The sequence below is a fragment of the Podarcis liolepis genome (assembly GCF_965112155.1).
Source record: "Podarcis liolepis genome assembly, chromosome: 9".
Classification (NCBI taxonomy): Eukaryota; Metazoa; Chordata; class Lepidosauria; order Squamata; family Lacertidae; genus Podarcis; species Podarcis liolepis.
Window position 1 is genome coordinate 30,017,417 of NC_139564.1, and position 24,117 is coordinate 30,041,533.

Here is a 24,117-nt window from a genome sequence, read left to right on the forward strand (position 1 = left end):
GACTCTTCTGACGCTGACCCCCCCAACTCTTCTCCCTCTTTGCGGCGGGCTTTAGGACCTGGCTCTCTATCCGGGCTGCTTACTGCGCCGCCTTCCTGTGCATTTGAACTTGGCGCGCGCGCGCAGCCTTCAACCTTCCTCTTGACCGTTTCCTCGCTCCCCGATGGAGGTGTGGCCAATCCTGACTCCTGTCCTCCCTCTTGCGGAGAGCCGCCCGATCCCGATACCTGGGACTCCTCCCCCCTACTGCGCTCTGGTGGGGAAGCTGGTCCCGGTTTCCAACTGCTGCTCTCTGAACCCCCTCTGGTCCCTTCTTCCTGGGGTGTTCCCCTAGGCGCCCCCCTTGCTCTGACCACTGGCGCCCCTTTTTGAGAATCTTCCGACTCACTGGAAAGACTCGGAGATCTCGGTCCGCTGTCGTCGCTCATATTACCTTCGGATTCCTCCCCCTCGCTCTCTGTTTCCTCCCTTTCCTGTGCCTCTGCTCCTGAACCCCTGACAGCCACGAACCAGGATGGCTTTATAAGAGTTAGGCAAATTCAAGGAGGATAAGACCCTCAAAGGCTACTAGCCACAATGGCTATATTTTCCCTCCACTGGTTGGGGTAGTATGCTCTGAAATACCAGTTTCTGTGGGCCAAGAGGGAGTCTGTGCAGCACATTTCTGTGGTAAACTACATAGATTTTGCATTAATCTAAGTCTCACTCATCTCCTGAACTGCTCTCCCAATCAAACGGAGTGGACTATTCTCTGCTTATTCCCATGAATATCCAGCAAATATGAAGCACAAAGTGTTGAAACAAGGGAAACATTTGCTTAAAAACAGCCTTTTTGTGTGAGCATGCTGGTAATGCTTTGAAACCCAGTGACAGAGTAATAGCATCTCATTTCTCTAGAACGATTGTTCAACAAGACAGAAAGCGTATCCTGGTAGGAAAGCCAACATCCTCCCACTCCTCTAACGCCTCAGGCTTCTCTACTGGGATTTCTTCCAGTGAGTTATCCCCCCCCACACACACACCAACAGCTTTCAATTATTTTGAAATAGCAAAAGTCATCCTAAAGGAATTAGGCTATTGCCTCAGATCTAGTGCAGCATATTTAAAGGAGGGAAATCTAGCCGTGACTAAGAATGCTATCACTTATGCAAAGGAGATACTATAAATTTCAAACAAAAACAAAAACAAACCACATGTGCCCCAACCATTAAAGCATGGGCAAGAATAAAACAAGCAACTGGCCAAAATCCTTGTTACATTTTCGACAAATAATTTCCAAACTTTATTTTAATCATATTCATTCCCTCTAATAGTAAACTTTGTGTTGATCAGAAGCGGAGCCGAAGTCAAACTGGGACAGAGACAAGGCAGAGAGGGCTCTGTATACTTTGGAGCTTTGCCAAGTATGCATTTCCTTTCTGGTTCTGGGTGTTTTGTTTTTTTGTTTTTCTTAGAAAAGCAAAAACAACAACCAAGTCCTCCTAGAGGAAAAGAATGACGTAAGGAACAGTTAAGAAGTCTGAGAGTGACAAAAACAATCACCTCCATCAACAAAGACAGGAGGCGGGTGGGTAGACATAAGATGAAATAGGAAATACAAGCCCTTGGTGGGTTAAATGACCATTAGTTGCTTCCCTTCAACCTGAGGCCTGATGGGAGGGGAGAGAATTAGGGTTGAGGCCTGCACACCGGCTGGAGCCTATTTGCTGACCTACTCTCTTTTCCGTCCTTCAAGTTCAATCCCAATATGGGTGTGCCCTCTTTGCAACATAAATGGTCCTTTGGGGGTGATTAATAAGAAGGGGAGGATAGAGAAAGCACTTTCTCCAACCCAAATGCATTGGTTCAATAGAACAATTTACACTCTAGGGGAAAGATTCTCAAATGGGGAGCAGAAGAAAAATTGGGAATTCACTCTCAGGACTCTCCCATACAGCACCAGCAGACACATATAAAACTACTCTGCCCAACACTGTATCACTCAGGAATGCTGCATGGGGAACCTCAGTACTAACTCTATTACAACATAATTTAGCCACCAGGCAAGCCTAACATTTTCTTCTTTCCCACCCTCTCAAAATCTCCTACCTCCAATCCTGTCATACCACACCTAGCTCTGGAATGGACTATGGCAAAATACGTGTGTGTGTACCCACTTATAATTTTCTCTCTCTCTCTCTCTCTCTCTCTCTCTCTCTCTCACACACACACACACACACACACACACACACAGCAGGATGGAAACTTAAGTGGCTGTTACTGTCATAAACTGTCCATGCCATAAACTGCCCATACCTGAAAGCACAAAGTCATTCACTGATTGAATGTCAGGCTACTACAAGATTAGCATTGCAATGCTTGATCTCTTAAAAAAGAACACTTGAATTCTTTGAGAAAGCCAAGTGACTGCTTTGTGACAGACAAGGCCTGCTTTGTCAGTACAAGCTTCCTTCTGCTTCCCACATCACTGATTTTCTATATGGTCCAGGTATATAGCAGGATGGTGGTACTTGTGTTTTCTGGAGCCAATATATTTGAAAGCCATTTCCAATTAAGACAGTAAACCTCTCTCCAAGGTTATATTGCTTTCTGTCATACTGGTCTCTCTAACCAGCTCTAACCAGATAATATACAGAGAGCATTAATATTTAGCATCTTTATAGCACATTCAGGTGTTCAGTGCCAACGTATATTTTCTCAGTTATCCTTACAAAAGCCTTACAAGCCTGTTTTATCAAGACTGGAGAACCTCCAGACCAAACTAGACCCAACAGGAATCCTAATTTGGCCCATGAGGCAAATCTTCACAAGTCAAACCCAATCACCCTACACCTGATGTCATCTATGCCAGCCATTGTGTGGCAGGTTGCAATGAAATGAGGGGTGTGGAAATAATCACATCATTAATTGTCTTAAATTTGAAAATTACATAAAATAGCAGACAATGAAATGAGTAACTTTGTATTTGGCAGAAATCAAATTGCAGGAGAACGGAAACAGCACTGATTGTGACAGAGACGGATTGAAACAGAAATCCCTAGTTACCACTGACTTCCAGGACTATATACCGCAGCTAAATTCTTTAGCACTGTTATGATGGAGAGGAGAGGTGCAACCATGCCAAAGAAGAAGGGGATCTAGACTGAGCTGGCCACTTCTGATTCTTCCTCACTGCGCCCACAACTCCATTGTTTCTCTCTTCTTTCCCCAACATCATAGCTACTGCTGCTTCACCAATTTAAACTTGCTCCAGTGTATCATCATCATAATACTTCTTCGTGCTAGAAACGTGAGATACATTAGCACTGCCATAGGGGTTTTAGTTGCAGTCCCACCCTCAACCAGGTAGCATAATGGTACGAGTCACATAAGCATTGGTAAAGTGAGTCATGAAATTAGCCGTCTAGGGCTTGCCGATCAGAAGGTCAGTGGTTCGAATCCCTACGACGGGGTGAGCTCCCATTGCTCAGTCCCTGCTCCTGCCAACCTAGCAGTTCGAAAGCATGTCAAAGTGCAAGCAGATAAATAGGTACCGCTCCAACAGGAAGGTAAACGTTGTTTCCGTGCACTGTTCTGGTTCGCCAGAAGTGGCTTAGTCCTGCTGGCCACATGACCTGGAAGCTGTCTGTGGGCAAATGCCGGCTCCTTCGACCAGTAAAGTGAGATGAGCGCCACAACTCCAGAGTCATCTGTAACTGGACTTAACTGTCAGGGGTCCTTTACCTTTTTAAATGCAGCTTAGAATTAAGAGTTATAACAAACTAACACTCAGTCCCTTCCATCACCTACACAAGGCAAAACCTTTGCAATAACCATTTAGCTAAAACTTTGGCCACAATGCTTAAATCACAAGACAATCAAAAACTGTCAGCAACATATATATATATATATAGGGATCACCAGGTCAAGGGATAATAAAAAATCACACAGGTACATAGAGGACTGTAAAGACATTAACAGCACCTGTTGTTATGGCAAATCAACTTTTATGTTTTAATCTGGACCACAGTGTGCGGATGCATTTTGATCAATTTGTTCATATCCAAAGTTTCCTATTCAACTCTATTCCTACCAAGCAAATGCTGGTCTGATATCTGAGCAGGTCACCCACAAACATACCACAGGCAGGAGGAGCTCCAGGTTTTTCCAGTGATGCACAAATTGTATAAAGCCCAAAGAGACCAATGGCCACACAAATTCTCTACCATATATATAAATCCATACTATAAGGCATACTGTCCAACTATTTAACCCCTTGCTTTCAACAGATATTGTGCTGGCTTCAAGGTTGTCTTTTATCTCAGGGCTTAGTCCAAGAGTAGCCCATTGTACTCCACATCAAGCTGCTCTTGAAAAGAAAGGGAGATTGCGGGACTCAAGTACCAACTAATGATAAGGATAGAAGTTGGAAGGTGTGAGAGACAGGAAGACACCAGTACAGAAATGGAAGATATGTACTGCACACCTGAGGGCGATAAAGCAAGTTGATTAGGATCTCTCTCTGGGAGCAGAGAAGAAAGTTCTTGGACTAAATTAAGGACTAAAAAGAAAAGAGGACAAAATTCCTTGATTGTTTAAGAGCAGTGTGTTACTTTGTATCTTGTAACATTTGTTTGTAACTTTTGGGGAATGCTTCCAGTAAAGCTCTGAAATTCATTCTTGTGGTGGAGAGCTTATTCCTTTCTGTTCTGTGCAAGGTCCAGATCATGGATTCTGTTGCAACATCATACTAGCCATGATGACTATGATTTGCTTCCACAGTTAGAGGCGGTAATGTTGCTGAAAACTGCTGGGGAGGGGAGGGGTGGAGGAATGTTCTTGTGCTCAGGTCCTGTTTGCAGGTTTCCTACGGGCATCTCGTTGGCCACTATGAGAACAGGATGCTGCACAAGATGTTCCTTTGATCTGAACCAACGGACTCTTCTGATTGCCCTGAGGAACTTATGTTTTCAATCCTAAAAAACATTCACTTGCAAGTTCCATTCAATCAATAGGATTCACCTTAGGGCTAAACTGCTAGTTATAAACTCTTGCTCCAACCATCTTGAATAACAATCTTGAGAGCAACCGCCCCTAAAATGGTCCCAAGGAAACATGCATAGGAGTAGGGGTGCATGGCATGCCTAATTTACTCTGATGTGTACCTGCTTGAAGAGGCTTGCATTTTCTGGAAACTCATGAACAGCTGTTAGGGATGGTACAATCTGATGCACTTTTGCAGCTGTGTTCAAGTCTATTAAAATTTAATTTTCATGGCCTTTGAAGCTTAGAGGCTTGAAAGGGAGGCAAAAGGAAACAAACAAAACAAAGACTGGGAAAGGACAACACGAGATGTTTCATGCAAATAAAACCTCTGTGCACTGCAAACAGGCAATTATTTGCCTGGACTTTCATCAGATACCTTTGCTAGAGAAGTAGCTCCCTTCTCTGCTACAGATGGAGAGGGAGCAGATAATAGACAAGAAGTTCCAGACAACAGTTCCTCCCCTTTCTGTTACCTCTCTCCTTGCATATACCTCAGGCAGAATGTAACAGACATTTCTCTTTTGTACCATGAACAAAGGCAGCATGATTACCAAAGGATTTGCCTGCTTTACACCAAAGGTGAATCCGTATAAGGCTTTTGATATGATAACATTTGTAGAGTTATAACGCCTAGGCACAATTACAGCCAGATGCCTAACTTGTATACATGTGGCAAAATTCTGCGATTTACCCTCCACATGTTTCTGGACTCCCATCTCCCCTCAGTGAACATCGATTATGGGAATTGTAGTTCAAAACATGCGCAGAGCACCACATTTGCTACCTTTGAGCCATAGCATTCCATGGCTTGTGCCACCAAGCTTGATGTGTTTCAGAGCACAGAGATGCACCAAGCCACATTTTTCTTTGGCATGAGTCCAGGGACAGCTTTTACTCAAACTTCAAGAGTACAGTCCTTAAATGTTTTAAGACACACAAAAATGTTTTTCTTGAGTCAAGATTGTCCAAGGGAGCTTTTGTTTCCTCCTTCACATGCAGCAGGTGGATTAGCTCACCTGTACAAATCTGGAGATCTACCCTATCAGCACATTTCTTCAACACTGTTTAGAAAAAATCTATAAACCCCTTAATAAATAATAGTAATAATAATAATTAATAATAATAATAATAATAATAATAATAATAATAATAAAATACCTATGTGGTATACATAAAATACACACCCCCCCCTCCTCAGGATATATATTGCAATCTGGACTGCAGAAGTAGATCTGCAGGAAAGGTGAATTGCTGAAAAGTAATGTACCACAACTCCTGCCAACCTAGCAGTTCGAAAGCACGTCAAAGTGCAAGTAGATAAATACCGCTTCGGCGGGAAGGTAAACGACATTTCCATGTGCTGCTCTGGTTCGCCAGAAGCGGCTTAGACATGCTGGCCACATGACCCGGAAGCTGTACGCCGGCTCCCTCGGCCAATAAAGCGAGATGAGCGCCGCAACCCCAGAGTCGGCCACAACTGGACCTAATGGTCAGAGGTCCCTTTACCTTTACTAATGTACCACAACAGGAGTTGGGACACTCATTTTCCAATCCCACAACCACCAGCAGCAGCTTGAGGCAAATATTGCAGGTAAAATGAAAAAATAAAATAAAAATACTTTGCTTTCTTTATGTGCACAGGAGATAGAAGATGCTGTTTGTGTGCAGTGTCGAGGCAAAAGATGCTCTTCTTGTCCCCAGGTTTGTTGCTTTTCAGGCTCAAGTGCACCTCTGCAGCTGATGACCAGGAAAGCAAAGCCTAGACTATTTGCTCACCTTAAGACCCATATCGTATATTTGGCATATGCTGTCTATATGTTAAAGACCACTGAGAACACAAAACACATTTCAGAAGTATATTTATGGAGGTATTAGGTGTGCAAATGAAGCATCTTGTCACAGCTGTGGGTAGACTGCATGCATCTCTTGAGGACAGCACAAGTCCTTCGGATTCCTTCCAAGAGAGTTTGTTTTTTTCCAGGCAAATTGCATCTCAGTTGTTCCACAACAGTCATGATACTTAACTACCCACCTTTTCCAGCTGGCCCTAAACAGGTTCAGAATCTAAGCTGTTACAGTATTATGCATAGTCTCTCCAAATGTCCTAAGCACATACAGTATTTAAAGTAGTGCGTATCCTTTCAGAGTCAAATAACTTCAATTAGCAATACACAGGCTCAATCCTGCATCTGCATGTAGCCTTACTCATTCTGCCTGTGGGCCTAACACTGGTGTCCATTTCAAAAGAAACCTCTTTACATCCTAGTTTAATAGAAGTTTCTTTCTTTAAAAAAGAGAGAGCGCTACAAGTTAAGAGTTGAGGCTACAATATTTTCTCAAAAGGCAGAATGGCTTTCAATGATTTCCACCATTTCTAAAAATAAAGTGAGAAAAGACACTTGAACTCATGTAAACACAGTTTATTCTCCTCAGTACAAGGCCTGCTTTTGAAGCATGATCATGTGGGGGTCCTCCACACACAACAAAACAGCTGGAAGTCTTACGCTAGGTGAATTAGACCTATCAAACAGGATCTCCAAACATTCAGGTATGAAGTCTCTCCATATGATTAAGAGATGCTTATGAACATTAGCACTGTCATGCACAAGTACTGTTAAGAGCCACAACGAAATCCCTAGAACTTTCTCTCAAAAGAGTCCAAAGTTATGTCTCTTATCAAGAAAGCTGCAGTAAATCCTGTCTTTCCACATGGCTGAAAACCAGCCCAGAGAGTTGGGCTATCAAAGTCAACTATTGTAAAACATTTGACAGTCAGTCCCCATTATGGTGCAAACATCCATTGCCTCCTTCATATACTTCCATACTTTGAGATCTCCTAACAAATGCTGTTTGTGACATTATTCATATTTAGACTTTAAAGCACATGAGTTTCAGGTTTCTAACAAGTCTGTGCAAAACACATTCTATTCTTGTTTTCAATGTAACCAGATTCAAATCTTCATTTTTAGTATGTGCTTTCCCACCCTCCCCGAAAGAACTTTTACAGGCATTCCAACAACAGAGCTTCACGCTGCAGCTTTGTTTACAGGTATTTAAAAATGCAGTTATAGCACTTATACTTGAGTCATAGTTGCAGCCAACAGATACTTCTCTTAGCTTTTAGAGAGACTGTAGCCCTTGAAATTCCAGGGTTTCAAACAATGATAACCTCCATCTCATGTTTTATTAGGCATAGATGCTCTCAAATTAGCTTCCTCATCATTACTTACCAATGCTATTAAGCTGCTGCAATGACTGCTACTTTCATCCCACCGTGGCTTGCAGCTGTTTTATCCAAATATTAAAGAGCAGAGTTGAAAACTTGCATAATTCCTTTGCAGAATGGACAAGGTTCCACTTTTAATTCAATTTAACCAAAGCAACAGAACAGAAGAATGTACTGCTGTTGTTTGACATTTATTTAGCACCAGCGTGCTAGGTGCTGCATAAACATACCGTATTTTTCGCCCTATAGGACGCACTTTTTCCCCTCCAAAAATGAAGGGGAAATGTGTGTGCGTCCTATGGGGCGAATGCAGGCTTTCCCGGGCTTCTTGCAGCTCCGCGCCACCCTCCCAATCCCGGCGCGAAGCTGCGCGGGGCTCCGGAGGGAGGCGCGGAGCTGCAAGAAGCCCTGGAGCACAGGCACCTCCGCGCCACCCTCCCGATCCCGGCGCGAAGCTGCGCGGGGCTTCGGAGGGTGGCGCGGAGCTGCCTGTGCTCCAGGGCTTCTTGCAGCTCCGCGCCACCCTCCCGATCCCGGCGCGAAGCTGCGCGGGGCTCCGGAGTGTGGCGCGGAGCTGCCTGTGCTCCAGGGCTTCTTGCAGCTCCGCGCCACCCTCCCGATCCCGGCGCGAAGCTGCGCGGGGCTCCGGAGGGTGGCGGGGAGCTGCCTGTGCTCCAGGGCTTCTTGCAGCTCCGCGCCACCCTCCCGATCCCGGCGCGAAGCTGCGCGGGGCTCCGGAGGGTGGCGCGGAGCTGCCTGTGCTCCAGGGCTTCTTGCAGCTCCGCGCCACCCTCCCGATCCCGGCGCGAAGCTGCGCGGGGCTCCGGAGGGTGGCGCGGAGCTGCAAGAAGCCCTGGAGCACAGGCACCTCCGCGCCACCCTTCCGATCCCGGCGCGAAGCTGCGCGGGGCTCCGGAGGGTGGCGCGGAGCTGCCTGTGCTCCAGGGCTTCTTGCAGCTCCGCGCCACCCCCCGGATCCCTGCGCGAGGTCCTGCAGGGTCGCAAGGCTTGCAGGCAGCAGCCTGCAGCCCATAAGCTCGGGGGATAGCAGGGAGGCGCAGCGCCGCCACCCCGCTATTCCCTGACCTGATCTGAAGGCTTGGGGGGGAGCAAGCTTGCTTCCCCCCCCACCAGCCCCACAAGCTCGGGGGATAGCGGGGAGGCGGAGCGCTGCCACCCCGCTATTCCCGGACCTGATCTGGAGGCTGGCGGGGGGGAGAAGCAAGCTTGCTTCTCCCCATCGCCAGCCCCATAAGCTCGGGGGACAGCGGGGCAAGCCGCTGCCCCACGGAGGCTAGAGATGCTGTCCCTGAAGGCAGAAGAGGGAGATGGAGCGCTCTGTCTCTCTCTTCTAGCTTGGGGATGGCTGCGCAAACCTGGGGGGGAAATAAATTTTTCCCCCTTGATTTCCCCCCCAAAAAACTAGGTGCGTCCTATGGGCCGGTGCGTCCTATAGGGCGAAAAATACGGTAAGTAGCAAGTCACTTTCCAAGAGAACTGTTGAAGAACAGTAATGTGATTCTACAATGGTTCAGAAAAGGGTTACAGATGGGAATTGCCTAGCAAATGAGGAGTGGAAGATACTTCTAGACATAGGAATGCGAGATAGCAGGCACTTGAACAGGAGGAGGACTAAGAAGGTAAACAGGAGTGTTGGGAGTCAGCTGCTCGCTAGCGACTCTGCACAGCGGTTCTCTCTATTTCTGTGGTACAGCTCCCAACAACTTGGCAGATGTTTCCACCCAAAAGTGATACTGCCCCTCACCCCATCCAAAACTGAACCAGTTTTCTGGAAACTACAGGTGGATAATTACGGGTGGGAAACCATTAATAGCCCAATCTGAGCAACTCACATGAACCCACTGGAATCAACCACATAAGAGATTTCTAAGTGTAAGGCTGAGGCTGGATATGACATAGAACCAATATAAACAATTACTGAGAATAGTATAAAATGGGAGAGATGGGGGAAGAGTTTGATTTACCTTTATATTCCACCCCCTCAGTCTACTGAACTACCTCCTACCAGTGTCTTAAAATACTAGCTATGGTAATATACCCTTTTGCCTCCATTTTAACAGTGGATGCTAGTATCTCCCTTGGCCTTTCCTATTCAAGTGAAGTGTTCTCTTTTTATAGCACCAAATTAGGATCCCTCAAGAAGCCTAAAAATGCAGGCAAAGGTAACAGGCTTTTAACACCATTAAGTAACTTCCAATGCAGCATATGAACACTGGAAAATTACCATATTTGTTTACACCAGCCTTTGCCAAACAGATGTTTTGGATGACAACTCCCATCAACTCTAGGTAGCATGACCAATAGTCAGGAGTGGTGGGAATTGTAGTCCAAAGTGACCCAGTTGGTATGAAAAGTTGGACTGCCCTAAGTTAGATGATTACCCACAAGCCACAGAAGGGAACCTCTTACCATAGTAACTCAGTGACAGCAATACCAGCAAACATGGTGCTCTCCAATGCTGCTGGCAAACATCTCCCATCATCTCTCAACACTGGTCATGCTGGCTGGAGCTGATGGCAGCTATAATAGAAAACACCTGGAAAGTACCATGTTTGTGACCATTGGCCTATACCACCTTTGTAAACCAGCCTGCAGTAAGGAGGATACTACTTTTCCTGGATTTCTGATCAGGTGTTGATGCAAAGTAAAGTTCTCTTTCATCAGAGTGACATTTTAGACATTCGATACATATCATGCTAAGGTGCCACTTGGTGAATAATGACTTGCATTCACCCACTATTAAAACAGCTTTTATTAAATTATGAGTGCTGGGCCTCAAATCAAGAATGCATTTCTTTGTGTGGTTATTTACACAGCCACCTATTTCACAGAAACAGTTTAACGAAATAAGTGTAACTGGACAACCGCTGGAACTTTTTTAAATAATCACTGAAACTTTCAGCTTTCATAAAATACTCTTGAGAAGCTAACCCCTAAAAAAACCCTATTAGGTCAGTCTTGCTTATTTAACAGACAGCATACTAAATTAACTCTAATTAGATGAGCTTGGCAAGTTCATGAGCAGCATTTATTCTTTTCACACATTCCCAAGGCATTGCTTCTCCTGTCTTCTCTCCCCCTGCAGGTTTCTCTGTTCCTATATTCCCAAAGGAATGATTTCAGGTTTTAGACACAAGGAAAGGCTTCACACATGGGAAAATGAAACCCTTGTTAAACTCTCGTGTCAGCTCTTCAACCTCCTTCAAAATCCTAGTTCAATTATTGTTTCCCAGGTACAAGACCTGGAAGGTATCATAGTAAGGTAAAGGTACCCCTGCCCGTTCGGGCCAGTCTTGCCAGACTCTAGGGTTGTACACTCATCTCATAGTAAAGGACAAAAAAAAAGGGGGGGAGCTCAATCTTTTTTTTATGCTGACCGATATAGGAGTTCCCATGTTGCATAAAGCCTAATCTTTTTAGAGGCATTAAGTTATAGCTGGAAGTAATTCATGGCATCACCAAGATGAAACTAAATTGATTAAATCCCTCAATAACCACAGCCTCACACATTGTGCTTTGTTTTTGATACTCTCGTTTCTAGACTTCCCCAAAAGTTCCAAGTCAGAAGTAGTTCACAACACTAGCAAGAAAACCTGTGTCTTTAAAATCAGGGCCTCTTGTCAATACAACCATGGAATCAGTTTCCTTTTTGTTATATGAAAAAGAAAAAACCTCTTCCACTTTATTCCCCTCCTCCTGCCTCTTCTAAAGCCTCTGTTTCCAATTACTATGCAATCTTTGGAAGATGCCAACCTGGAATGTGTTTCCAAGTGTATCTTGTCTGGCAGCATCTGCTATAAATGGGTATTTTCCATACGGGCCATTGGAACAATTCATGCAGGGAGACAATACCATGTGAGAGATAGGTTTTACCTGTTTTTATGGCGGGCTGTGTTTTTATCTGATCAGGAGATATGAAGGAAGCAGATACAGGGTGGGTGTTTTTTTTGTTTGATTTACCTTTTAAATGCTTCAGCTGGGTTTCTCTCGCACTCCCCAGGCTGCAAGAGACTTTGAACAGCAGGATCTCTCAGTTTGTCCTCGAATCCCTGAATCAGTCCACTGCGACAGATTTGGGCCACTAACCCTCTGATAAAGCCTCCCACACAGAGTGTGTCCGAGTCCTGAGCCCTGCAGAAGTGGAAGGCCAAGGCTTGGTGATGTAAACCCCTTTGCAGACTGGCAGGTGAGCTCGGCCACAGTAATTCAGTACAGAGGGCTGTTTTGCCACTACCCGGCCCTCCTACCAGCAACACACCCCAGGCAGCTCCCTTGCCAGGGACGACGCAAGTATTAGTCCCAGAGTTCAGCACAACGGATGGTTTGTTGGCAGTGCTGTTGCTGCAGCTCGTCTTTTCCTGCAGGCAGTGCTGAAGCTTGTGAAAAACCCACTCTCTACAATAAAACTGTTTCCCCTGCAGCAAGCTGGTCTGAGCCATTTTACAGACTTTCTTCTCTGGGGCAGGTCAGAAACGACAGCACATCTTTAAAAGTTGCACTCAAGGCAGGTCCTTAAATCCAAGTCGACACGTGCGCAGCATGGAGCTTGGTCACTGGGCAACGCAATCCGCGAACCTTTCATCCCCTCACATAATGGTCAGTAGCATCTTTGCAAAGCCGAAGAGGCATCTTTCCATCCAAATGCTCTCCTGATTAGCACATGGTGTATTGCCGATCATCCGATTTAGAAATAAAGCTACGTTTGATACCAAGGCTCAGAAATACTTCTCATATGGCTTAAAAGGTCATGCAATGCCATGGCTACAGCTGCAGCTTATAGTGTTTGCATTTCCCTCTAATACAGATGATACATCTAAAAAAGCTGAGTTGCTAACACACACGGTTCCTGCATGTTCTCTGTGCCTCTCTAGGTTTCCAGTCATTCCAAAATATGTGGCTTTTATAACCCCCTTCAAAACGCAGCCCACATCAAGATGCGACTCTTGTCAAAAAAAGGCTTCTTTTCTGTTCCGTGAATGTTTACTGAAAATGCATGGATCTGCCTTGTTTATCGAGAAGTGGTTCACTGGAGTCTGTGCAAGCTTCTGTGGTCCAAGGAAGCCCTTCAAATTATGACGCACCGTGTCTCCAATGAGATGGAAACACTCAAACTTCTTGCGCAGGAGGAGACATTCAGCAAGTGCTTTCTTTGCAGTCTCATGGTCTACTCTCACACTCCAGGTGTCTCAACTGCAGATGTCAAAACACTCCCATCTCTGCCCCAGACCTGAAATTAAGCACCACAAACACTTGTTAGCTGACATGCACCAGGGTATTCCACTCTTAAGTAAATCAACTGAAGCCAGTTGCTTATTAGGGGACAAAAATAAGAAACCGCCTAAGAAAGAATTCACTTTATGCACACTATGTCCTGCTTTTTTTAGTATCGGAGGAGCAAAAAAAGGACAAAAACCCCAACAAAGCCCTAGCACTGCCTAGATTCACATTTGTGCCCTTTTCGTGCAAGATATGTGCCCTTGAAGCCACAAAAGAGCCCCCTATCCCATTCTGAAAACTGATATTCATCCAAGGACTCTCCTATCTCCTCCTTCCTCTCCCCCCCCCCCAAAAAAACTTGGTCATCTGAACCTCCCTTGTACCTGCTTCCTATTATGCCTACTGGTCCTGCCGCCCTCCAGCTTTTTCACAGCCGCCTTTGTTCAGGGCTCTGGAGCATCAGGAGCAAGACAGGAGCCACGTTTCCACTTACCGTCTTCTCTCTCTCTCTCTCCCCGCCCCCCTCCACCCCAAAAGTCCCCCGGCATTGTTGCTGGGCAGCGTGCTGTCGCTGTCATCGGCTCGGCTCCCCGCGGTTGGATCCAGCAGCCAGCGACGCGCTCGTTGCATTTGTCCTCGGCTTTGTCTCTCCCCCGACCCCCCCCCCCCTTTTCGGGCGTCCCGCACGGCTGGGCTTCCCGTTTCAGCCGATAGTCGAAAGAGAGGAGAAGGTTCAGCAGGATGCAACGACCCCTTTCCCTAGGGAAGCCTCCCCGGTTGCAGAGCCTTGAAGTCTAAGCTTAGGGGGAAAGAATGGGAAACAAGGAAAAGCGGACTCACTCGAGCCAGAGAGCGCTTGGCCCGCCTGCTCGCTTCCCAGATCCTCCGCTCCGGAGAGACACACGCCCGCCCTCCCTCCTCCGCCCACCCCACCGCAACGGAGGGGACACGCACGCAGCAGCGCCCCACGGCACAAAGATCCCCGCCCGCCACTCCGATCGCTTCAGCCCCCGCCCTCCATCGCTGCACGGGAGTTGCATGCTCCGGGAGGAGGGCGTCCCGCCGCGGCCTCGCTCTTCTCCGCCCGCCGGTCAGGCTCCCAACTCGGATCGCACGCCTCCCCACCCCCACTCCCACGTTCGCGGGGTTCAGATTTCAAACACTCGCAGACCCAAAGAGAGAGAGAGAGTTCGGGCAATCCCCGCCCGGGTTTCCGACGACGCTGCGCGCTGGCCCCTTCTTCACCTTTGCCACTCATACAGCCTTCCACGAATCGGGAGGGGAAAGTTGGGGAGGGGGCAGGCAAGCAGGCGCGCGCGCGCGCCCCGACCAAAGCAAACAGAAACCCCGAGAGAGAGAGAGAGCGTTCCCACGTTCCCACAGCCGCACCAGCGCCTCGCAGAAGTCCGGGGAGCTTGGTGATCGCAAGAAGACAGGCGAGCATTTGTGGCGGATTGAGACGGGGACACCCCCTCCTCCCATTCACACACACACACAAAACAAAGACCTTTGCACGGGGCGCGGCAAGCGTGCAGAGCAGACCCGCGCGCGAGCCCACCCGCTGCACACGGAGCTTTTTGCACAAGGCAGGCGCTCATCCACACGGGACGAGGCGGCGATTCGCCGGGCAAGAGAGCCGTGTAGACCCGGGCGCAGCCCCAGCAAGCTGAGACAGCTGCCCCGCCGCGGAGACTGCCTAGCCCCTGGTAGAAAAGAGGGTCTTCTTAGCCGGGGTTGCCAGAGAGAAAACCTCCCTTCCCGGGCTGCTGCTGCTGCTCAGTTACCTCCCCTGCTTCCTCTCCTGTGGACAAGGAGGCGGCAGCTGCTGCTGCTGCTGCTGCTGCTGGTTGGCTCGTTCCCCTCCCGCCGCCGCCGCCGCCGCCGCCGCTTTCCCCAAGGCGGGCGAAAGCCCAGACAGGCGTGTCCGCGGAGCTTCCCTTCGCCCCGTCCCTCTTCACTCCCCGCAGGGCCGGCCTTCCGGCCTCGCTCTCCCTGTCCGGCGCAGCCGAAGCGCGGCCGCCGCCACCACCACAGCTGCCTCCGCCCCTTTCCCCCTCTCCCCGGCCTGATTGGGCGGCCTCGCTCCGGCTCCTCCTCGGCGCTCGCCTCCTTAGGCCCTGCCCGCCGCCTGCTGGTTTGGTGCTTCGGCCGTGGGCGTGGAAGGGGCGTGGCCAGACGCCGCTCGGCATCGCCCGGAGCGGAGGGAAGGTTCGGTGCGCTGCGCTCGATCCTCGCAGCTGGCCGAGGTGTCATGAGTCGCTCCTTTGTTTTCAGGAGCAACAGGCTTTGCCCTACACCTGCCTCTCGAGTAGGTTTACTGTGCTGGTTTCTATGAGGCTCATAGGAAAGCCAACTCCTTGTTGCCGTGGTCCCTTCATGAAATATTTGAGGGGGTCTGCCTCCCTCCCAAAGTTAATGGGCATTGGCATTCAAATACAGTAGCTTAATGGTCAGGGGTCCCTTTACCTTTACAGTAGCTTAACCCCCAACTCCCCAATATTTTATTCAATTTGGCACCTGGGATGAGGCGGGATATAGGATCTCAGCCCTGGTCACTTGCTATATTTAATAGATTTGTAAGGTTGGAAGGGATCGCGAGGGTCCAACCCGCTGAGATGTAAGAACAGTGGCGTAGCGTGGGTTGTCAGCACCCGGGGCAAGGCAAGTAATTTGCGCCCCCTAACCCGTGGATTTGTGCCCCCTAACCCTAACCCCCAGATGTTGCACCCGGTGCGGCCGGCCCCCCCTGGACCCCCCACGCTACGCCACTGTGTAAGAATCTTTTGCCCAACATAGGACTTGAATCCACGATCCTGGATTAAGAGTCTTATGACCTACCAGCAGCGATTTAGAACCTCAAGCTCAACCCAGACGCTTTAAAAGAAACACACACACCCCTAACAAAATAATACCGCCTCCCACGGGGAAGCCCATCCAGTTTCACTTCCTGAGGCCAATGGCGCCAACTTGAATAAAATAGGGAGGGGGAGTAAGACCCACCCTGCATAATCGATCATAAGACACAGCACACACACTATTTGAATGGCAATGTCCATCAACTTGGGGGGACGACGATCCCCTCAAATATTTTTTTGGGGGGTGGAGGGCAAAGAGCTTTTATTCCCAAGGAGTTGGCTTCTGTGCTCCTCATCAACCAAAACTGGGAAACTGCTGCCACCACCTCTCCTCGCTTCTTCGATGGCAGTGGCAGCAGTGGGTGGGCCCTACGGCACTCAGGCACAACAGTGGGATCTGTTACCTCAGGATCCCTGCAGGATCCTTGCAGGAACCCACCACCTGAGGCAGTCACCTCACTGTGCTGCCTTATGGTAATAGCTCTGCCCCCTCCCTACAACAGCATCCTCAGAGCGGAGCTTTTCCTCCTCTGAGAATAGAGGTCTGGTTGTTAGCATGAATAAGGGCAAGGCTTTTGCACGTTTCCTCATGTTTTGCATGTTATCCATGGCCCTTAACTCCCAGGAAAGTGGGTATGGAATTGCACAGGGCTGGCACAGCAATCACTCAGTGTGAGCAGGAGCAGCATGCCCTGTTCTGAGGCGAAATAGGAAGTGCCCAGCCCCTGCTGCTGCTCCTGCTGCCACCATCTGCACCTGCCATATCCGCCACTGGCAGAGAAGCACTGCCATCATCATCACCCATTTTGGATGAGATCTGGTGTGCTTCAGGCGAGATACTGCTTCACCACTGATGGAGGTGACAGGGCAGGCTGCTGCCTCAGACAGCATAAACCCCAGAGGCAGTACCCCCGTGCCCCCCTGCCATCTCTTCCAGTGGCAAAGCAATGCAGGCATCAACACCAATTTAAGGCAAGATTGCATCCATTTGGGGTGACATCTCACCTGAAATCAGCACCGATGGTGGCACCACTTCTCTACCAGTGGTGGATGTGTGGCAGGGCATGCTGCAGTGCCAGCTATAGGGGGCAGAAGGAGCTTCATCCCCCTCAATATTTCTAGGCAAAGAGCTGAGCCCCCTCCCCCAATATTTAGGGGTCTGCCATCCCCTGCTGCCTCCAGCAAGCGCCGGCCTGCCAGGCAGGAGGTGTGGAGTGCAATTTTCACCCTCCACACTCCCTGCCATAATCATTGGAGCCCCTTCCAGGAAGGCACTCTGGTGATCTTCAAAGGGATGCCTGGGTGTCCCCGCAGGTCTGGCCAGATTGGGGGGGGGGGGTCAGGTGTGTGACATCATGCATTGGGCCCAATTCTGCACGCCTGGGGCATGTAGTGGCAGGCAGCGGCAGCAGGTATGGCAGTGGTAGTGGCGGGAGTTGCAGCAGGGGCTGGGCAAGGCAGCACTTCCCCCAGCTGTTCTCTAGCTGTTCCCCCAGCTGTTTCCCCCCCTAGGTTCCTTACACTTGTCCCAGGACTTATGCATTGGTGCAGCCTAAAGTAGACCTGTGGTGTCCACTGAAATGATTAGGAATTAAGTTGTGTGATTTGAGCTCCACTCTTTGGCTAATGCTGCCAATGAAACTTTAGATATACAGTGGTACCTCAGGTTACAGACGTTTCAGGTTACAGACTCCGCTAACCCAGAAATAGTACCTCAGGTTAAGAACTTTGCTTCAGGATGAGAACAGAAATCATGCGGCGGTGGCACAGCAGCAGTGGAAGGCCCCATTAGCTAAAATGTAACCTCAGGTTAAGAACAGTTTCAGGTTAAGAATGGACCTCTGGAACGAATTAAGTACTTAACCCGAGGTACCACTGTAGAGTTAATATGTAGGGTGCCATCCTGACCTCTTTTGGGTGCATCAGTTACACTCAGGAAGAAGGAGGGGAGGTTATGTGGTCATCTGTGTTAGCCTTGCAGGTGCTTTGAGCTGCAGATTGCATAGCATTCTTTGACCACATGTGAAGTTTAAATGTAAGTTATGAGCTTTGGGCCAGTATCATTTTGACTTTTTGCTACACGAAGCCAAATCCCCTTGAGAAAAAGTGGGTCCCTTGCTGGCCTATGCTGTCAAACCACCTTTAAAATAGAATCATGTTCCAAAGTCTTTTAAGTGTGAGTAACTCTGCTTTTGCAGTGATTCCTTCATCAATTCATATCCTGTTTCTAAACTTACCCTTTTGGGGAAGTGAGTAATCAGTTACTCTGCCTTTATAGGCATCCCTGGATAGCTTAACTTGTGTAATTTAAGGCTGTTCAGAGGGATTTTGATACAGAGAAACTGTATTTTGTTTTATAATGATAACTTACCTTTTCTTAGCAGCCACTCATATCTTTGCAATTTTCTACTTTAAATTGTCAAGAACTTAAAAAAATAATCATTGCTGTTCTGAGTGCACTTTTCCCAAAGTAAATCAAGAGCTTTCAATAGAATTCACAAGTGACTGAGTTTAGGAATGCAGCATAACTTCAAACACATGCATTTAAGGTGACTGTACTCTGTATTCTTGCTTACGATGATGACGCAACATAACATGATATTTACAGTGACTATTTGAAGTGCTTACAGTAGTCAGTCACAGAAATTTGAATCAGGGTGAATCAGGTGAGGGTTGAGTCCTAAGCAATGCTGCTACAGAGTTTCAATGAAACTTGAAAAGCAAGAAAGGAAGCTGCTTTAGTTATTAAGTGCCTTGCAATGGACTTACCGTAAAGCATGCTAACTTACACTCTGACATGAATGCTGCAATATAAATAATAATGCCCAAATATGATCTGCAACAAAATGTTCAGTATTCCGGCTGGTTAGCCACACTTTTCTACTGGACACAATTTTCACAGTTGACGGTTTATGCCTTTTTGCATCTTTCCCCCCTGAGATTTGAAGGTAAATCCTGTGTAAAACATGCATTCAGTTTGAAAATGCCCATCTGTCATTTCCTGTCCCCCTTTAACACTCATAGGGGGATGAATCCCAAAGTAAGATAACAATCTGAACCCCTGATCTGGACTGCTTGTGGGCAGTAGGATTCAGCAGAGGTGTCCCTTTCCCTAGGCTCTGTCAGCAAGGCGCTCCAATGCTATAGATCTGCCTCTGCACCTGCCAAATGCTGAGCACACTTTTGAGTAAGTTCATACCTCTTCCCCATTTTCCATGGTGAGGGAGCAAGTGTACATTGTTTTGCATGTTTAAATAGTAAGGAAAATCTGAGAAAATCCCATTTTACATGCAGAATTGGATTTTATCAGAGGCAGGCTGCGAATGGAACAAATAAGTATGGGGAGGTGCTTAAAGCAAGTGCTCACTTGGTCTGTCATGAGTTGTACATCTGTATTCACATGATTATATTTTCAGCAGAGAAATCTTAATTACCTGACTCAAGTTTAATTCATTAATTGGCATGCCTAATTTATTATCATTTTCCCGTAAATCACTGTGAGGTGTAGATTTCTCGTACAGATTAAAAAGTGAATTGTTTAATGTTAGGTTTCTCAGATACAATCAACAGAATCTTATTTGGCTTGCCCAGGGGGCAAGCGGAGGTTTGCATGTTTGAATCCTCTCCTACCTCGAAATATGCAAAGGTCCACATACAATGAGAGAAAATGCACATTTGGATTCCCCCCCCTTCCAATTTCATTTCATGCAAATTGGGCCAAACTCTTTAACCTCTCTATTTTTCACCTGTTAAACTTGAGGAAGCTTGATCACTTATTTATCATTTGCTTTAACCAAAAACAAAAAACTTTTGTTCTAATGGATTGCCTGTGTTAGCTTTACCCAGCTAGTACCCTCCGGATTGTGAACTACAAATCCCATCATTCCCAGCCAGCATAGCAAACAATCAGGAATGTTGCAAGGGTTCTAGCTTAGGGAAGACTGATCTACAGCACACACTGATATCAATAAAGCAAAGAAACATTGCTGGGAATGTTAACAGGAGCATTGAATGTGTATTAAATTTCATTTTAAAGGGCAAGGAGCCTGCTGACTTGAGTCAATTACAGAAAAGCTGTGTTTCAATTAGATTGTGGCTAATTGAATTTTATAATATGAAAACTGGTGCTTCCTTGGGAAGGCTTTGCCATCCACATCAGAAACCACAGAGAATTCCATTTTGACAGGGAAATCTCCTTATATTTTGGTATGCTGTATTTGAGATTCATCTGAACCTTGACACTGAACAGTAGCTAAGCTGATAAGGAGGCAACTGAATGAGGGAAAGAGAGTGGGAGGACTCATAGCTCATTGGTGGAGTGCATGCATTTTATGCAGTTCCTGTGAATTAGATGCTATAGAGCTACTGCTGCTAGGAGTTGTACTTGCCAGGTTAGGGAAGGATGGACCAGTTGCCTTACCTGGTATAAGGCAGATTTTTATGGGTCCCATTGCCACAAGATCCCTGCCTGTAATTGCTCCCTGCTCTTCTCCCCTTGACTGGACTTCTGACAAACTTATCTGACTAATTTACTGCAAATACAGCCACTATAACTACCGTATTTTTCGCCCTATAGGACGCACCGGCCCATAGGATGCACCTAGATTTTTGGGGGGGAAATAAAGGGGAAAAAATTTATTCCCCCCCCCCGGCGCGGGGCTGGGGCGGGGGAAGCCTGAGATTCCCCCGACCCCAGCCCCCAGAATGGGAGCCAGAGTGGCTCCTGGAGCTTGCGGGGCTGGGGGAAGCCCGAGCTTCCGCAACACCCAGCCCCCAGAAAGGGTCCGAGAGCGATGGCGAAGGTGAGCGCACCTTTGCCATTGCTCCCGGAGCTTGCAGGGGCTGGGGGTGGTGGAAGCCCGAACTTCCCCCAGCCCCCAGAGCAGGTTGAGAGTGCTGACGAAGGTGAGCGCACCTTCGCCATCACTCCCAGAGCTTGCGTGGCTGGGGGAAGCCCGAGCTTCCCCCACCCCCAGCCCCCAGAAAGGGTCCGAGAGTGCTGGTGAAGGTGCGCGCACCTTTGGCATCGCTCTGGGAGCTTGCGCGGCTGGGGGGATAGCTTCCTGAAGCCTGGAGAGCAAGAGGGGTCGGTGCGCACCGACCCCTCCCACTCTCCAGGCTTCAGTGAAAGCCTGCATTCGCCCCATAGGATGCACACACATTTCCCCTTCATTTTTGGAGGGGAAAAAGTGCGTCCTATGGGGCGAAAAATACGGTACAACCACTATAAGCAGGGTGGTCCTGTGCATTAGCCTTATTTGCATGCCCAGGTATCAAAGGGATGGCTCTTGAAGCATTCCAGGACTGGTTAACATCAACGATGCCCCCTGCCGAAACTCAAAATTGATCAATTAGTGAGCCAACTTCATAGTTCTTGAATATATAGTCAGCCCTGATTTCAATTCAATGAATTTTAATATTTTCATAATTCTAACTGACATTGGTTATGAGTTAATTTTTATTTTCTGCATCTGTACAGTCTGTCTGTCAGTCTCTCTCTCTGTGTGGAGGGAGTTATTAGTGAACATTCAATGATATAAAGTGGTCCAAATGTTTTATTATTATTATATTTGCAAGTATAATATATTGCAAATATAATCTGTGCAAGTAATAAAAGTTATAATTGGGTTTCCGCACAATTAATGGAAAGGCATTATCTTTGGCTGGCTCCTCTTCCCTTCTATAGCTTGGATAGGCAACTCGTTCAACATTGAGGACTGCAATCATAGTGATGGAGGATGGCACAATAAATTTCTTATTGAAATAGTCTGCATTTAACACCATCTGAACCTGGTGGAAGGCAAACGGTAGCTGGTAATCTTTCTTTTCTGTAGGTGATACAAATGCAAAACCTTGAGAAAAATCTAGTGGGGTGACTAAGAACATAGGGGATATTAAAGCCCATGCCTTCTTCATTCCTGTTCTCATTTTGAAATCAATCTCCACAAGCATAAGCAATTAAAAGAAAGCTCCTTCAAATAATTAAAATGGTTATGCTCTGAATTCCAATAAGCTGCAAAGAGAAGCCAGAGGGTGGGTGGAGGAGTTTCATTTCACCCTGGCTTTCCCGCACAGTTTCTTATTATCCATTCTCTGAGCCACTTAGTGAGAGGAGTCATCTTTTCTTATTCTGTAGCTTTGTCTCCTCTTTTTCTGAGTATTTCTTTGCAGATACACAGCTGTGCTTCTTGAGTTGTACAGACTTAGATGTTCACTCAGTTGTTGTTGTTTTTCCTAAATGAGACTATAATTATTCTGTCCAAAATAGTTCGTCTCCTCCATTCTTAAATGTATTGTTATGAGTTTGTGGGCGCCAGACTCCTATAATCCCTGGATCCAGTAAGTGATAGAATTTAATCAAGACTTGGGCTGTTAAGAAGGTTGCCAGACCTCTCTAACCCCTAGATCCAGCAAGTGCTAAGAGCTAATTAAGCCAGGCTCAACTGTGTTGAGGTGAGTGTCTGGGTAACAGGCCATCAAGAGAACAAAGGATCAAGGCAGCTCAGTGCAAGAAGACAAATGGGTGGAGTCCCCCTTCCTCAACAGATAAACCCAGAGTTTAGTGTGGGGAGGTTAGAGCAATAATGTGACTTAGCTGTAAGGCAGCAAGCCAGAGAGGCAGAGCCCTTTGGGAGTGTTAATGCTACAAACCTCTCCATTGTAGGCTCAGGTTGCATAGATGTGTAAGTAAACCATATATCCTAAAGACACCACAGTCTCCACTGTGCCTCATTCCCAAAAGGAAAAACAAACCCTGGCCCCGAACCCCTGAATTTCACACCGCTTGGAGATTGGGGTGGTGTGCCAAGTATGTATGACCAGCTGAACATCTGCATGGAATCCAAACACAGAAGAGGCTGGTGGAACCTAGACCTAGGAGGTCATATGGCCGGCACCTAAAAGGTCTCACTCCTCCCCTCTTGAAAAAGAAATAGTGGAGACATAAGCAGTACCATTGTACAAGTACTTAGCACTTAAACTGTCTTACTTTCAGAAGGGGGTCTCTGCAGTCACAATAGCTTCTCTTCTGGAACAAAGGTTGTGTGTTCTGGCACAGAGGAAGTCCTGTATGCATAGGAACCAACTCCTAGGGGCCATGGGGCTTCAACCCCCACAATAAAATATTTGAGGAGGCTGGGCCCTCGGAAATTGATGGGCATTCACATTCAAATGGTGTGTGTGCACTGCGTCATGTGACTGATTATGTGGGGCGGGGCTTTCCTGGGCCCCCACAACATTTTATTCAAGTCGGCACCCCAGCCTGTATGTAAGTAGATTGTATGCAGCCATTTAACTGCAGGCACAGCTATCTCAGGAGAGCCAGTTCTCCATTCAGTGTGCATTCATTCTCTGTGGATATTTCAGGAGCACAGACCCTGGGTTTACAACTTCTTACAGCAGTGCCTGAAGAAAGCCCCACTGAGGGTTCATCCACGTTCCCCCTTGTGCCGTGTCTAGAAAGCATGGGTCCAAGCAGTTTTCTCCTTGCCCCACTCCTTTCCAAGGGAAGATTCACTCTTGAGTTATAGATCCAAACAAATGGCAATGTGAGGAAAATGAGGAAAACTGAGGAAAACAATTGTTTGCTCCAATTGAGTGCAAAAGAGCAGTTTTCTGCAGGGGAAAACAGCAGCAGAAGAGGAAGTGTGGTTAAGCTCTAGGTTAAATAGGGCTTACTCTCAAGTAAGTGCACATAGGAGCGTAGTTCTACACTGCTGTCTACTCAGATGTGAATCCTATCAAATTCAACAGGATTTCCTTTCAAGTAAGTCA

General features: G+C 47.3%; 1 protein-coding gene across 8 annotated transcripts in view; it reads right to left on the reverse strand.

Moving 5' to 3' along the window:
• The window catches only part of ANKRD50 (ankyrin repeat domain containing 50), a 46,394-nt gene extending 30,838 nt beyond the window's left edge, over positions 1 to 15,556 (reverse strand). The window contains exons 1-3 of one of the 8 annotated variants that reach the window (XM_083460329.1): positions 15,274 to 15,504; positions 12,233 to 13,499; positions 10,682 to 10,792 (exon numbers count right to left, since the gene is read on the reverse strand). In XM_083460329.1, the coding sequence (XP_083316455.1) occupies positions 10,682 to 10,716 (35 nt within the window). In that variant the 5' untranslated portion in view covers positions 10,717 to 10,792; positions 12,233 to 13,499; positions 15,274 to 15,504. The other 7 variants (XM_083460324.1, XM_083460330.1, XM_083460327.1 and 4 more) reach the window with 7 other exon arrangements.
• Positions 15,557 to 24,117: the final 8,561 nt, after the last annotated feature.